This window comes from Haliotis cracherodii, unplaced genomic scaffold (genome assembly GCF_022045235.1).
Source record: "Haliotis cracherodii isolate W230 unplaced genomic scaffold, xgHalCrac1.p SCAF_17, whole genome shotgun sequence".
NCBI classification, from domain to species: Eukaryota; Metazoa; Mollusca; class Gastropoda; order Lepetellida; family Haliotidae; genus Haliotis; species Haliotis cracherodii.
In genome coordinates, this window is record NW_027266272.1 from 296,038 (window position 1) to 314,140 (window position 18,103).

General features: G+C 42.4%; 1 protein-coding gene across 1 annotated transcript in view; it reads left to right on the forward strand.

Annotated features, from left to right (window-relative positions):
• Positions 1 to 461: 461 nt before the first annotated feature.
• Positions 462 to 18,103, forward strand: part of LOC139464204 (solute carrier family 49 member 4 homolog) — a 51,637-nt gene continuing 33,995 nt past the window's right edge. The window contains exons 1-3 of the mRNA XM_071245726.1: positions 462 to 891; positions 2,616 to 2,706; positions 8,982 to 9,145. Coding sequence (XP_071101827.1) covers positions 462 to 891; positions 2,616 to 2,706; positions 8,982 to 9,145 — 685 coding nt within the window. The remainder of the gene's footprint in view (positions 892 to 2,615; positions 2,707 to 8,981; positions 9,146 to 18,103) is intronic.

Here is an 18,103-nt window from a genome sequence, read left to right on the forward strand (position 1 = left end):
CCAGGTCATCAGAACACACAGGCTCAGGTCGTAAAATAGGATGGTAGTTGGGTAGAGCTTATCATATCATAAGTAAACACATACAGATGTTGCCCCCAACAGCCAGTGGAAAAACCGTACCAATGCAGGGATGCATTACTCCGTAGTTTGTGAACTTCGGAGAGGTAAAACAAAGATATACCCAACAACAGCGTAGAATAACGTCTGGATGAGGCTGTGCATATCTGCTAGTGACAGTAACACGGTGTATCCATCTCAAGTGTTGGACATGATGCAAAGAGAAAAGCGTCTGTGTTTGAGCATGAGATACAATAGGTGAGATACACTCAATACCACCCAGTTGCTTCCGCACACCGAGGGATGGATCACAAGGTTATGTTTCTGTAGTTAATACAAACAGCCTTCACAGTCTGGACTGTAAATTCACACGAACTTCCATCATATTTGTTCCTCAGTCAAGTATGACGGAATCAGTTGTCACATACACTAATGAATTGCCCCGTAGTACAGATGACAATGTCACCAGTGACCCAAATGAACAAAATGTGAAAGAAATAATTCAACTGGAGAAAGGTGATAAAGAGAGTGTATGGCCTCAGTCTGGGAGAAGGAGGTCGTCAGTAACATTTGACGAGAACGTCACACAGATTCGCTTTGAGAGGGTGGAGCAGTTGGACCTGCATGTGTATAGACGGCGGTGGGTGGTCCTGGCCCTCTTCTCCCTCTTCAGTTGCCTCCAGGCCGCAGTGTGGAACCAGTGGGGCCCAATAGCGGCAGTGAGTGAACGTGTGTTCGGCTGGACTGATGGAACTATTGCACTGTTTGTCAACTGGGGTCCTATTGCCTACATCCTCACAGCGCCGCTCTGGTCATGGATACTGGACACCAAAGGTGAGTGAGTGAGTATAGTTTTACGCCGCTTTTCACATTATTCCAGCAATATCACGTCGGGGGGACACCAGAAATGGGCTTCACATATTGTTCCCCTGTCGGGAATGGAACCCAGGTCTTCGGCGCGATGAGCGAACGCTTTAACCACTAGGCTACCCGACCGCCCAAACACCAAAGGTACATTGCTCAAACATGACAATATATTTTTAAACATAAAAACGTGTTACATATTGTGCCGGTAGTCCTGTTTAATCTCAAAAGTTTCGCATGTTCTCCCCATGTGTTCCGCTATGTGTTCCGATCTGCATGTTGCCGACGTATCGTATTTCTTCATGCGAAGCAGGACACAGGCCACATGCATGTGACGGGGAGACCTGTTGTCATCAGTTATACGAGGGGCGTTCAATAAGTTTTGCAACTTGGGCATTTGTCTTTACACAAACAAAGTCAATTTGTGGCAGGTGTGACATTAGTCATAACATCAGGTTGACACGTGTCATAACAAGTTCCAGACACAACAATAAGTTAGATGTGATGGCTTCATTCACCTAAGGGTGGTCACAATCATGGATTCTCTCAAACATGAACAACGCGCTGTAATAAAGTTCCTTACCAAGGAGGGATGCAAAAGAAATCCATGATCGCATGTGTAAAGTGATGGGTAAGGATGCTCCTAACTATTGCACAGTTTGTCGTTGGTCTCTACAGTTTAAAAGGGGTAGGGAGTCCACAGACGATGACCCAAGGTCAGGCAGGCCTTCAGATGCCACCCAACCGGAAACCATTGCTGCTATAGAAAGAAGAAATTTTGTCTGTCCGACGAGTGAAAGTATCTAAACTTTCTAGGGAATTCCAAATATCAGTTGGAACTATTGGAACCATTATTCATGAGCATCTTTGTATGTCCAAGGTATCTGCAAGATGGATATCGAGAAACCTCAGATCTCAAGACCGCCATCAGAGAACTGAAAGTCAAGACTCCCTGGATCTCTAGACTGCTGATGATGCCGGATTTCTTTCTCGTCTAGTGACAGGTGATGAAACATGGATCCACCACTGGAACCCAGAAACTAAATTGGAATCCATGCAATGGAAGCACCCCAATACTCCGCCTCCGAGTACGTTTCGCACTCAACCATCGGTTGGCAAAGGTAATGGCCACCATATCTTGGGGTGCAAGAGGCATATTACTGATTGATTACATGCCACCCAAAACTACAACCAATGGACAGTATTATGCTAATGTAATGAAAGAATTGCGAAAATCTATTCTCCAGAAACGCCGTGGGATGTTAACACGTGGTATTCTACTCTTGCATGATAACGCTCCGGTTCGAGAATTGCACAAGCTGCCATATGTGAATGTGGATTCGAACAGTTAAATCACCCACCCTAAAGCCCAGACTTAGCCCCCAGTGACTATTTCCTGTTCCAGCAAATGAAATCTGCCCTACGTGGAGGACGCCTCCAGGATGACGAGGACATAAAGGCTGCCACAGAGGCGTGGTTAAAGGGCCAATCTGCGGATGTCTATAAAAGTGGTATTGAAAGCTTAAAGGACAAATGGAATACGTGTATTGAGGTGAATGGAAATTATACTGAAAAATAAAAGTGCAAAAGATATTCTGCGATTTGGTCTTATATTGAAGTTGCAAAACTTATTGAACGCCACTCGTATCAGTCGTCAGTTTGTGTGTTGGCCAGAGCTCCAGTGACTGTTCCAGGGTTGAGGGTGTCGTGTCTGGTTGCTATGGCGCTGATAGCTGTAGGGTCCGGTCTCCGCTGTCTGGTACGAACACCCCCGGCCTACACCTGGTAAGTAACACTTTCGCGTGTACGCCATTGTTCCTTGTTTCACCTTCTACACTGGTGAGAATCCACACCATTGTTCCTTGTCTCACCTTCAACACACTTCGCCACTGTTCCTTGTCTCACCTCCAACACACTTCACCACTGTTCCTTGTCGCACCTTCAACATCAGACACCACACCATTGATCCTGGTCTCACCTTCAACACATTTCACAACTGTTCCTTGTCCCACCTTCAACATCAGACTCCACACCATTGTTCCTGGTCTCGCCTTCAACACACTTCACCATTGTCCCTTGTCACACCTTCAACACATTTCACCATTGTCCCGTGTCACACCTTCACACAACAGTTCCTTGTGTCAACTTCAACACCCGACACCACACCATTGTTCCCGGTCTCACCTTCAACACGCATTACCATTGTTCCTTTTCGCACCTTTAACATCAGACACCACACCACAGTTCCTTGTCTCACCTTCAACACCCTACACCATACCATTGTTCCTGGTCTCACCTTCAAAACATTTCACCACTGTCCCTTGTCTCACCTTCAACATCAGACACCATACCATTGTTCCTGGCCTCACCTGCAACACATTTCACCACTGTTCCTTGTCTCAACTTCAACATCAGACACCACACCATTGATCCTCGTCTCACCTTCAACACATTTCACAACAGTTCCTTGTTGTACCTTCAACATCAGATTCCACACCACAGTTCCTTGTGTCACCTTCAACAACCGACACAACACCATTGTTCCTGGTCTCACCTTCAACACATTTCACCACTGTCCCTTGTCTCACCTTCAACATCAGACACCACACCATTGATCCTGGTCTCACCTTCAACACATTTCACAACAGTTCCTTGTCGCACCTTCAACATCAGACACCAAACGACAGTTCCTTGTCTCACCTTCAACATCAGACACCACACCATTGTTCCTGGTCTCACCTTCAACACATTTCACCACTGTTCCCTGTGTCACCTTCAACATCAGACACCACACGACAGTTCCTTGTCTCACCTTCATCACCAGACACCACACAACAGTTCCTTGTCTCACCTTCAACACCAGACACCACACTATTGTTCCTTGTCGCACCTTCAACACCAGACACCATTGTCCCTTATTGCACCTTCAACATCAGACTTCACACCATTGTTCCTGGTCTGACCTTCAACACACTTCACAACTGTTCCCTGTCTCACCTTCAACATCAGACTCCACACCATTGTTCCTGGTCTCACCTTCAACACACTTCACCATTGTCCCTTGTCACACCTTCAACACATTTCACCATTGTCCCGTGTCACACCTTCACACAACAGTTCCTTGTGTCAACTTCAACACCCGACACCACACCATTGTTCCCGGTCTCACCTTCAACACGCATTACCATTGTTCCTTTTCGCACCTTTAACATCAGACACCACACCACAGTTCCTTGTCTCACCTTCAACACCCTGCACCATACCATTGTTCCTGGTCTCACCTTCAAAACATTTCACCACTGTCCCTTGTCTCACCTTCAACATCAGACACCATACCATTGTTCCTGGCCTCACCTGCAACACATTTCACCACTGTTCCTTGTCACACCTTCAACATCAGACACCACTGTTCCCAGTCGCACCTTTAACAGCAGACACAAAATCATTGTTCTCTCTCTCACCTTCAACACACATCACCATTGTTCCTTGTCGCACCTTCAACAACAGACACCACACCACAGTTCCTTGTCTCACCTTCAACACCAGACGCCACAACATTGTTCCCTCTCTCACCTTCAACACACGTCACCACTGTCCCTTGTCTCACCTTTAACATCAGACTCCACACCACTGTTCCTGGTCTCACCTTGAACACATTTCACCACAGTTCCATGTCTCACCTTCAACACCAGACTCCACACCATTCTTCCTTGTCGCACCTTCAACACATTTCACCATTGTCCCTTGTTGCACCTTCAACATCAGACAGCACACCATTGTTCCTAGTCTCACCTGCAACACATTTCACATTTCACATTTCGGTGTCGCACCTTCAAGATCAGACACCACAACACAGTTCCTTGTCTCACCTTCAACATCATAGTCCACACCATTGTTCCTGGTCTCACCATCAACACACTTCACCATTGTCCCTTGTCATACCTTCCAAATATTTCACCATTGTTCCTGGTCTCACCTTCAACACACTTCACCATTGTCCCTTGTCACACCTTCAACACATTTCACCATTGTCCCTTGTCACACCTTCAACACACTTCACCATTGTCCCTTGTCACACCTTCAACACCATACACCACACCATTGTCCCTTGTTTCACCTTCAACATCAGACACCACACCATTTTCCCTTGTCTCACCTTCAACATCAGACACCATTTTACCTTGTCGCACCTTCAACATCAGACTCCACACCATTGTTCCTGGTCTCACCTTCAACACACTTCACCATTGTTCCCTGTCTCACCTTCAACATCAGACGCCACACAATAGTTCCTTGTTGCACCTTCAACACACTTCAGACACAACACAACCGTTCCTTTTCGAACTTGCAACATCAGACTCCACACAACAGTTCCAAGTCTCACCTTCAACTCACTTCACCATTGACCCTTGTCGCACCTTCAACATCAGACTCCACACCATTTCCTGGTCTTACCAACACACTTCATCAATGTTCCTTGTCACACCTTCAACACACTTCACCATTGTTCCCTGTCTCACCTTCAACATCAGACGCCACACAATAGTTCCTTGTTGCACCTTCAACACACTTCACCATTGTCCCTTGTCGCACCTTCAACATCAGACTCCACACCATTTCCTGGTCTTACCAACACACTTCATCAATGTTCCTTGTCACACCTTCAACACACTTCACCACTGTTCCCTGTCTCACCTTCAACATCAGACGCCACTGTTCCCTGTCGCACCTTCAACATCAGACACCACACCATTGTTTCCGGTCTCACCTTCAACACGCATCACTATTGTTCCTTGTCGCACCTTCAACACCAGACGCCACACCACTGTTCCCTGTCTCACCTTCAACACACATCACTATTGTTCCTGGTCTCACCTTCAACATCAGATACCACACCATTGTCCCTTGTCTCACCTTCAACATCAGATACCACACTATTGTCCATTGTCTCACCTTCAACACTTCACCATTGTCCCTTGTCACACCTTCAACACATTTCACCATTGTCCCGTTTCACACCTTCAACACATTTCACCATTGCCCCTTGTCACACCTTCAACACACTTCACCATTGTCCCTTGTCTCACCTTCAACACACTTCACCATTGTCCCTTGTCACACCTACAACACACTTCACCATTGTCCCTTGTCACACCTTCAACACACTTCACCATTGTCCCGTGTCACACCTTCAACACACTTCACCATTGTCCCTTGTCACACCTTCAACACATTTCACCATTGTCCCTTGTCACACCTTCAACACATTTCAACATTGTTCCTTGTCTCACCTTCAACATCAGACACCACACAACAGTTCCTTGTCGCACCTTCAACATCAGACTCCACACAACAGTTCCTTGTCTCACCTTCAACACACTTCACCATTGTCCCTTGTCTCACCTTCAACACACTTCACCATTGTCCCTTGTCACACCTACAACGCACTTCACCATTGTCCCTTGTCACACCTTCAACACACTTCACCATTGTCCCTTGTCACACCTTCAACACATTTCAACATTGTTCCCTGTCTCACCTTCAACATCAGACACCACACAACAGTTCCTTGTCTCACCTTCAACATCAGACACCACACAACAGTTCCTTGTCTCACCTTCAACATCAGACACCACACCATTGTTCCTGGTCTCACCTTCAACACACATCACATTGTTCCTTGTCGCACCTTCGACATCAGACTCCACACCATTGTTCCTGGTCTTACCTTCAACACACTTCACCACTGTCCCCTGTCTCACCTTCAACACCAAACGCCAGACCGCTGTCCCGTGTCCCACCTTCAACATCAGACTCCACTCCACTGTTCCTTGTCTCACCTTCAACACACTTCACCATTGTCCATTGTCACACCTTCAACACATTTCACCAATATTCCTTGTCGCACCTTCAACACACTTCACCATTGTCCCTTGTCGCACCTTCAACACACTTCACCATTGTTCCTGGTCTCACCTTCCACACCAGACTCCAGACCATTGTTTCTTGTCTCACCTCCAACACACTTCATCACAGTTCCTTGTCTCACCTTCAACATCAGAAACCACACAACAGTTCCTTGTCTCACCTTCAACGCCAGACTCTAGACCATTATTCCTTGTCGCACCTTCAACACACTTCACCATTGTTCCTTGTCTCACCTTCAACAAAAGACTCCACACCATTATTCCTTGTCGCACCTTCAAAACACTTCACCAATGCCCCTTGTCGCACCTTCAACACCAGACTCCAAACCATTGTTCCTTGTCTCACCTTCAACACCAGACTCCACACCATTGTTCCTGGTCTCACCTTCAACACACTTCACCATTGTCCCTTGTCTCACCTTCAACACCAGATTCCATACCATTGTTCCTTGTCTCACCTTCAACACACTTCACCACTTTCCCTTGTCCCACTTTCAACACACTTCACCATTGTTCCTTGTCTCACCTTCAACACACTTCACCACTTTCCCTTGTCCCACTTTCAACACACTTCACCATTGTTCCTTGTCTCACCTTCAACACACTTCACCACTTTCCCTTGTCCCACTTTCAACACACTTCACCATTGTTCCTTGTCTCATCTTTAACACCCTTCACATCACCACATCACCACAGAATGTATCCATGGTTACCAACACCAACCACTGCACAAGTTTTCTTTACGTGTTTTGCTGTTATACTCTATACTAAATCCAACATACCATCCATGAGACCTTTCTGTACACTCACTATCCTTCTGTACTCACTATCCTTTTGCACACTCACTATCCTGTACTCCCACTATCTTTTTGTATACTCAATGTCCTTCAATACACTCACTATCCTTTTGTACACTAACTATCCTGTATTCCCACTATCCTTCAATATACTCACTGTCCTTCTGTACATTCACTATCCTTCTGTACTTTCACTATCCATCTTTACACTCACTATCCTTCTGTCCACTCACTATCCTTCTGTACTTTCACTATCCGTCTGTACACTCACTATCCCTCTCCACTATCACTATCCTTTTGTATACTCACTACCCTTCGGTACACTCACTATCTTACTGTACTTCAACTATCCTTCTGTATACTCACTATCCTGTACTCCCACTATCCTTCTATATACTCACTGTCCTTCTGTACACTGACTATCCTTCCGTCCACTCACTATTCTTTTGATCTTTCACTATCCGTCTTTACACTCACTATCCTTCTGTACACTCACTTCCCTTATGTTCACTCACTACCCTTATGTACACTCACTATCCTACTGTACACTCACTATCCTTCTGTATACTCACCATCCTTCTGTACATTCACTACCCTTCTGTACACTCACTACCCTTCTGTACACTCACTACCCTTATGTACACTTACTATCCTACTGTACACTCACTATCCTTCTGTATACTCTACGTCCTTCTGTACACTCACTCTTCTTCTGTACACTCACTATCCTTCTGTACACTCACTACCCTTCTGTACACTCACTACCCTTATGTGCACTTACTATCCTACTGTACACTCACTATCCTTCTGTATACTCTACGTCCTTCTGTACACTCACTCTTCTTCTGTACACTCACTATCCTTCTGTACACTCACTACCCTTCTGTACACTCACTACCCTTCTGTACACTCACTATGCTTTTGTACACTCACTATCCTTCTGTACACTCACTATGCTACGGTACACTCACTATCCTTTTGCCCACTCACTCTCCTGTACATTCACTATCCTTCTGTACACTCACTATGCTACGGTACACTCACTATCCTTTTGTACACTCACTATCTCTCTGCACAGCAATTACCCTTCTGTACACTCACTATGCTTTTGTACACTCACTACCCTTCTGTACACTCACTATGCTACGGTACACTCACTATCCTTTTGCCCACTCACTCTCCTGTACACTCACTATCCTTTTGTACACTCACTATCCTTCTGCACAATCACTACCCTTCTGTACTCACTATCCTTCTGCCCACGCACTATCCTTGTGTACCGACAAACAACTCATGCTGCTGTTATTCCACAAATCTCAATCTCCCATCAATTCAGGGTTGCTAACGGCGGGCAACTGTTAAATGGGGCTGCTGGCCCCGTTGCTATGGGTGGCATTGCCAAGTTGGCCTCCGTTTGGTTCCCACCCGAGGAAAGAGCCACAGCGACTGCCATTGGTTATGTCATTCAAGGCTTGGGCATCGGACTAACGTTTGTGATCGGTATGTACTCACTTTGTAACAACACATGATAAGATCCTCATCTCGTTTTCGGGGCTGTCGGGTAGCCTAGTGGTTAAAGCGTTTGCTTGTCATGCCAAAGACCCGGGTTCATTCCCGACATGGGTATAATGTGTGAGGCCCATTTCTGGTGTCCCCGACCGTGATATTGCTGAAATATTGCTAAAAGTGGCGTAAAATCAAACTCACTCACTCACTCACTCACTCTTTCAAACTTTCGGCAACCTTTTGAGTTGCAATAGGGTCATGTCTTTCGACTGCCAAATTGTTATGTGTTCATAACTTTGGTATGAGGTAGTAGTATAAGTATTTGGGATTCTGGAATACTTCTACTGGAGCCAGATTTATACCCCTATACTGCTACTACAGAGGGCATTTTTTTTATGTGAAAATGATGATGCGCACAAATAATCGTCATGAGACTAAGCTAAATTGTAAAGAAAAGGGCTCTAGCTCACCACTACCTGAACCATTTTCGAACACTATCAATGCTTCTATGATATAATTTTTTATAGACAATGACAGTTCTGGCTCACTTCCACTGGAGCCAGATTTGTATACCTATACTGCTACTACAGAGGGATTTTTTATTTAAAAAAGATGATGTGATTCAACGATCGTCATGAGACTAAACTAAATTGTAATGAAAATATTCTCCATTACTTTTACTCATACACATACCATTATTTTGAACAATGTGATATTCAACATTTTTACTAAGTTCTTCGTTCTTTTACGAGGAGACCAGACGTATACACATTCTCGAAATTGGAAAAAAACAATTAATGACCCTATTTGATTGGTTTGCCATCACTGATATAATATATACCCTGTGGTAATTTTCCATTATTATAAACTTATGTAAGCATTCGTTTAGATTTGATCAAACAATCTATTTTTAATCTCCAACCAGTTCTTTGGTTTTGGCACGGAATAATTGATGCTTTTGTTGTCTCCCCTGTTCTATAAACTTTTTTCTTGTCTTCGCTAATACCACTGGTCTTACGAGAATTTGATCAAATCTCCTACTCCATTACGTTGTATTTGGTGAGATCTGACAACACTAGACAAAACTCCTCCTCGGATATCTTACAATCAGCCATTGCTGTTGAAATATGATCCTCAATACTGTTCAACTTTGCTTCGGCGAGTATCTGAATATTATCATGTTTTAATGCTTTCTTTTGCAACTTATGAGAAATAAATTTTATCGCTATTCCTGCCAGTCCTTAGACTCCATGCCAAGTACGATAGGTGCGGCGATTATAGTTGATAATAAACCAACACCAGCTACGCCGAGTCCCGTGCTAGCCGTTACAAGCGCAGTGTCAACTCTGTTGAGAGCATTCACAGCTCTGTGATACTTTTTATACAATCCAAGTCTCAACTCCCTCTCCTTCTCTATTCAATGTTTTATGTCGCTTATTTGATGTAATCGAAATCCATCAACAGTATCCATCTTTTCAGATGCTTCATTGAGCACCGGAAATAAACCCATAATGTATGGTATTATATCATATAATAGTCTTTAATTGGTCTTGCTTAAATGTTTTGAGAGTATACACCAACCTTATTAAATGTATACTATATGGCATAAATATCTTAGTAAGAGAAATGCTTTCACCTTTATTAACTTGGACCCCCTCAAAGGTTGCAACGGAAGATACTCCCATATAAATAATACTACAACGTTGACCCTCGTGTTTCTTAAGCTATTTAATTGATAAACCTGGTAATATTTCGAAGGCATCTTCTGGTGCATCTCCAAACAAGACTTCAATAATAAGTGTAGAAAGATCAGGTATAGCATTCAAGTAGTTTTTTATATCCTTGAATTCAGTAACCAAATTCAAAGTGACCATTTTAATGATGGACGACTAAATAACAGATGACCTGGGTTTTTTAGCAGGGGAGCGACTAACACACTCTTTCGTTTTGAGGGGATATAAGCCCCGAGTGCGATCCCACTATTTATTATCTTAGTTAAATGATATCACATATGATGGGGCAATGATGATATTCAGAAGCAACTCAATTTTTTCTTCGACCATAGTCCATTCATTATCATCGCTGCGTGTAAGATTGTATGAAGTGTTTTATTGTGTCTACTAACGTCAACATCACTTAAATCCTAGATTAGCTGTGAATACAACTTCTTTCCGCTTGTATACATTATCTTGTAAGTGTAAAGCATATAACTTGCCATCAGTACTGGGTTTACCGAATCCTTCTGTGTCTCCAAGATCGGAAAGCGCAGTTGTATTACATTGTCTAAGGTTATGCATTCCAGGGCCTGATGAATCAATCATTATTTATAATATGGGGTGTTACACTCAAGTATCCTATATGTACAGGTTGATGTTTTACATCTAATACAGAAATTTTGAGGTCTGAAATAATACCCCGCTTTAATTTTTTATATTGTAATGATGAGAAAGATTCTGTTCTACCGCTATTATATTTTTCATCTTTGACTGGAATAGCTCTTAGCAGAGTTGACGGACTTTCGAGTTGAATATTATCTGTTGTACTGATCTGATCAAGATGGATGCACAATTCTTTACAGGGAAATAAATCGGGTAATTTAATTCCATGCAATGTTCTGTTGGGAAATAAACTGACGTCCAAAAGAAACTTTACCAGAGTTTGAAATCACACTTGCTCAAAAACAACAAAACATACATGCATGAAGTAAAGTGTATTGAGCAGATCAATATATCAACATAATCACTGAAAATGACAATCATGCCGCGACCGAGAATGACGTCAGAGCTCCCCAAAGTTTGGTGTGGTACAAAACTCGAGCTTTCAGAATCATGGACAATAGGCAGAGTACATAAACAATCGCTCACGTTCAATTACAAGTCATTAGTAGCGTGTGTGACCACCAAATGCCTCAATACACGCAAAACCCCTTCGACGCACAGAAAAAGTCAGTCGTCTGATGAGGTCACGTGGGTTTTGACGCCATTCTTCTTAGAGGGACAAGATCAGATCTTGCCGGTTGGCTGGAGAGTGTGGTTGTTGTCGAACACGACGATCTATAAAGTCCCAGAGGCGTTCTATGGGGACATGTCGGGTGAGTGTGCAGGCCACGGCAGGTCATTGACGTTGTTGGCTGCAAGGAAGTTAGTGACAATTCTGGCTGTATGGGCTCTAGCGTTGTTATGCTGATAAATGACAGCACATGGCTGCTGTTGGAGAAATGGTGGGACAACTGGACGAAGAATGTTATCCATGTTACGCAGAGCTGTCAAGTTTCCGTCAACGATGACCAGCGGTGTCCTCTCCTGCCCACAGATCCCTCCCCACACCATGACACTCCCTCCACCATATGGTACGACCTCCTGCACGCAACACGCCGCCGTTCGTTCACCCCCTCGTGTGTAAACATGTTGTCTTCAATCAGCCCTAAACATACAGAATCGACTTTCGTCAGTGAAGACAACCCTCTGCCAGTCACGTCATTGCTAACGTCGTACAGTCCGGGCCCATCACAAGAGCAGACGATGATGTTGCGCTGTCAATAGCTGTCCTCTGTATGGTCTAAAAGCCCTGATTCCATGAGCCCTGAGTCTCCTGGCCACTGTCTGTCGACTAACCCTGTGACCTAAGGCATTTGTCGCCAATGACGTCATTGTCAGGAAGCAATTTCGGAGGTGCAAGGTACGCAAGTAGCGGTCATCATGGGGCGTGGTCACCCTGGGTGTTCTTGGCCTGTCAGCAGTTTGCCCTGTCTGTCTGTAACGTTGCATCAAGTTGGTAACGGCAACACGGGAGTAACCGAAGGTTCGTGCAATATGGGCATGGGTGGCTCCCATCTGTACCATACCCAAGGTTTGTTCACGTGGCATTTCTTTTGTGTTTTTTTTATCACTGTGGATTTCTGACTTGCTGTTGCAATCGTTTTATACCCTTACCCGCACATGCATTTGCAGTTGTCCGTGGTGCACATGTTTTTCACTTTTTCGCGTGTTATCTCGCAAACATTTAACAGACGATTAACATATTCTGCATACACTATTGTTGTATTCAGTTGGTAAAGATTCTTTTGGACGTCAGTTTATATATTTAATCAGTAATCCAAGTGTATCTGCTAAGTTGTAAATATTTACATGCTTTTCTCCAGCGCCTAAAATCAGCATCTCATTCGACACAATTTGTGTGAGACTAGCTCCCAAAGGCTTAACAATTTCATCATTGAGTGAGCATACGCTGTAAAACCCATCATGTATAAAGATAGTTTTGGTTCTATTATTGGTTTCAATTAGTAATACCTTATTATTTTCTCTCGCAGCACTTATATTGGTCCACCGTGGGCAATACGTTACATCGCAGAGAGTGACTTCAAGTTGCCCAGCCGTGTTATCGATAGTATGAAGCAGTTGAATAGACTGACCATTTGTTATTCCCGGGAGTGTAACAGAAATATTAAATATACAAAGATACTATATCATAACTTAAATATGAAATCAACTTTTATTACCAACCAATCGATTCTAGTAAGTGCCTCTGGTCCTAAATTTTTTGTTCATTTCCCTGATATATTTGAAAAATACAGGGTCATGGCAACTAGCGATAAAATGGTGCATGATTGGTTCGACGATCCAATGCAATTTTGGCAGAATCAGTTAAACTTTGCCATATGGTGTGCCACAACAGGATGTGGTGTATCTCTTTATGCCCCAGGATTTGAACTGAATAAGTCTGTTTCTATCATTTCAGAAGTACTATCAGATTAGACGTATACTTAAAGGAACTAGTGCCCCATTACCACAGGATCGAGCATGGAATTCCACAAATGATCCGCACAATAGGCTCGCGTATGAGCGTATTTGTCAGGAATTTATTGTTTCTACGAGTAAAGATTGGCGTATTAAAGGACTTAACCATGGTTTAGGTGTTCCGTACAATGGACAAATAACTGTTCAAGAAGAAAGTGATGATTTAGTTAAACAAATTCCCCAAAAACCATTCAATCCATTTAGGTTGTTACAGACAAACAAACTTTATGTAAGAATACATGATCTTTATTTAAAAACGCATAATTGGCATCACAGCTGGGAACTTTTGAGTAACGATTGGAGAGGAGTTATTATGAGTTTTAAGAGTGGTTTAATTGATATTGTTACAAAATGTGTGTAATTAAAAGATACTGCAAACGCTTGGAATTAATTTCCTAATGATAAAACAGAAAATAATTTTCCAAACCCAGGAGTTGTATGAGTTAATGAATCAATAAGAACTTATGTATGGGCAATTCTTGGTGCACAATCGCAAACACAAACGGGAATAATCAGTTCTGGGACAGAGCTCGATGCGCAAAAAAAGTTTGTCACAAACGTAGAGGATGCTATTAATTCACCAGTTGACATACTATCTTCTATAAAGTGTTATCAAGATGAATTACAGTACGATCAATCCAAAGTAGACTACATTTATGGGGCAGAACTATACATGTCTCCGAATAATATGGAACTTAAGATCGATCAAGTGATCGGCTATAATAATAAAATTGTGGTTGCTACTGATCAACAAAAAACAGGTATAAATTCAGATATTAACACCGAATTAATAACGCTAACAAAAACGGGTGAAACGGGAATAGTCAAGCCACAGATTTCTTCCAAAACTCAGCCATCTACTGACGTACAGTCACAAGTGCCGCCACATATTACAGCTAAAAATAAATGACATTGATGAAAAAACAGCGCTTATAGTAGGTAGAGTCGAGGCTGGTTTACTCATGATTTGGATAAATAGTCTTTAAAGTACAACAGCCTGGCAATTGCTACGATCAGTGCCCACAAGTTTTGACTAAGCCAAGTGGCGGTCTTAGCTAATCAATTCAAGAGCCAGGAAACAATACTCCCTATTATACCGGGAAGTGCAGATGCAGCTTTCCCAGCAAGCTTTCCTAATGCTTCTCTTAATGCTTTTAATTGCTTTTTTATCCACTCTTTTACACCAGTTTTACCACTAGGAGGTGTAGGCGGTGTGGGCGGTGTGGGCGGTGTGGGCGGTCCACCACCACCGGTTAATGCAAGAGTCAAAGTCTAAATAATAAATCCCAATGTGGTTAAAATACTGGCAATGGTTATCCCCTGTTCTCTGAAAAATGTTTTAATTTTATCGGCCAGTGTAGTATCATCGGTAGTCAGGACTTGATCAATAGTTTCTCGAATTCGACTGATTTGGGAACAAAGTGCGTTTCTATTACTGGAAGCAGCTTCGAGGCTGAACTTTCTTCTTCTAAGTTATGCAGCGTCTACTGAATTCATCGTCCGCCTGTCCAAGTTTTGTTTTCTCATAAGCTATATGCTTGTCGAGTTCAGATAGCTTGGCTATATTATTGATGAGTTCTCCCGCTTTGTTTGCATTGTCTTGTCAAGGCCTAGTACATCCCTTATATTGTACTCAAAGGATGGTACTTGTAATGTGGAATTATCGTAGTAGGTATCCAAGATTTCTCCAAGGCCATCCGAGGCCTGCTTAGCGTGTTCTTCCAAATTATCTTTATCTATGGCACCAAGTTAAGTACGCCCAGTCTGAGGAACCTTAGTAGTCTTCGCAGAAAGACACCAGTCACAATATTCCTTTATATCTATTGTAAACTTTGCATAGTCACGTCCAATTCGGGTAACATATTTTTTGTCTTCTTTTATGTCATCGTAATAATCATTAACGGTTGATTTCAAAAGTTCATTGTTAAGATTCATGCCACCAAAGCTAGTTTCATCAGTATCCTCTTTGATTGTACTAGTATCAGTTAGGTTATCTTGATTAAAATCATCCATTTTTATATTAAACATAAGGTTACATAATTTCAATATAAACAATGTCTTCACAATACGCACGCAAGTTCAATCCACAGCGTAGACTTTGGGATCCATTAGGTGTCAAAGCAATTCGTCAGTCGGTAACTATAACTAATAACCCGAGTACCATTTATCAGAATCAAACACTTCTGGTTCGCTTTCCTAATCTCAGAGCTCACGATGTGTTAGTTCCAGGAACTTCCCGACTATCATTTACAATTAGTTTGACTTCTACTGACACTGCCAGGGAGCTCGTTCAGAACATAGGTCGAAGAAAATCGTGATTACAATAAGCAGCAATGAGGTTTTGAGTATTGACGACAGCGATGTATACTTCTGTTACATGGATCTCTGGAGAACGGCTAAACAACGGGAAAACTTACAGTACCAAGGTATTTGTAATCAGAACACATTGAGACTGCGTTTGGGTGCTTCTACTGGCGATAATACCATCGTAGAAGATAAGGCTGTTGCTGATGCATGAGGTAACCGATTCTATATTCCACTCTACTTTGAATTACTAAATAGTCACATGCCCTTTTATCAAGCATCCCTAGGCGATAGGTTAGAATACAAACTCACTTTTAATGACTAGGGCAGAGTAATCAAAGCTACTGAAGATGCTAGCCATTCTATTGACAATATCTCACTGGAATATGATATGAAAACAGATCCTGAATTAGCCAGACAAATTCGTGACTAGTATATCGGAAGTTTAGCCATTTTGTACGATCGCATGCTTTGACACCGAAAGATCACCACAAACAAAAGAGATTCCATGTGGAATATCAATCATTGAAGGGTATTTTAATGTTCTTCCAGGACCCCTCTGAACCATTTGCAAGACATTGCAAGGCATTCTACAACCCCAAGGTTACAAAAGTAGAATTGACTATCGAGGGTGTGCCTAATCAACTATATAGTCAAGGCATGCGAGCATATCAACAGTGGGATGAGATTAAAAACTCCCTTCTATAAAACGAAGCCCAGAAGTTAAAGCGGTCGTGAAAGATCTGTCTCTCTGGGATGTATCGATGGCTGAATTCCTTACCACGAAGTATGCACTATGGCTCGATATGCAAACCACAGACGATGACCAACTACACGGTAGTGGGCTTAGAATAGAAAATACCAGTGAGTGTGTTACTATGCAGATAAAGAAGCTCTTCGAAGCGGCTGGTAAATTGAACATATATTTGTACGTGATTATGGATGCGCAACCTAATATACAGAATGGAAGAATCATGCAAGTAATCTATTAATAATCTTTTACCTAAAGAACCGCACTGTGCTATTATCGGCGGGCAAATGGGTTGCGGAAAAAAAGCTTTTATTCTAGATATTTTACAAAGTCGGGACATTTAAATTATTGGGTTGTTTTTGCCCATATTATTATCATGTGCCCGACTATAAACGTTAATAAAACATACATCGAGAGATTGGGTAATGGATGATCCCGGGGTGTGCAAAGTTGATCTGGGAGATCGTTTACAAGACAAGAGTATGTCATGAAAAATTACAAAGGAGAATCAACACTTTTCATAATAGACGATTTCAGTGTGAGTAAAGAACTAATCAAAAAAGAAAGATATGCTTTCATATTTAGCATTGTCCGGACGGCATATGGAGCATAGCGTTTAGGTACTTACTCAAAAATACAACTCTGTCCTGAAAGATCTCAGAGAGCAGACCAAATGGCTAGCCCTGTTTCATTGCAAAGACCGTGATTCATTTGAGGAATGTCTACGCGAAAATGATGTTCTACCAAGCTCAAACGAGATAAAGTCAGAAAACCAATCAATCAGCTGCTTATGCAATTGCTTACCAAAATAATAGCAACTGTTTAGCAAATTTTAGCAACTGCTGAGCAAAATATAGCAACTGCTTAGCAAAATATAGCAACTGTTTAGCAAATTTTAGCAACAGCTTAGCAACTGCTTAGCAAAATATAGCAGTTATGGCAAAATTTTGCAAAATTATAGCAAATATAAGCAAAATTTAGCCAATATAGCAAAATTAAGCAAACTACGATAAATTGAACATTAGCGGTTTTTATGTAATTATGTGGTTTGAAATAATCATTTTTTCACAATAGTTTATTTTTTCAGACTGTATTGGATAT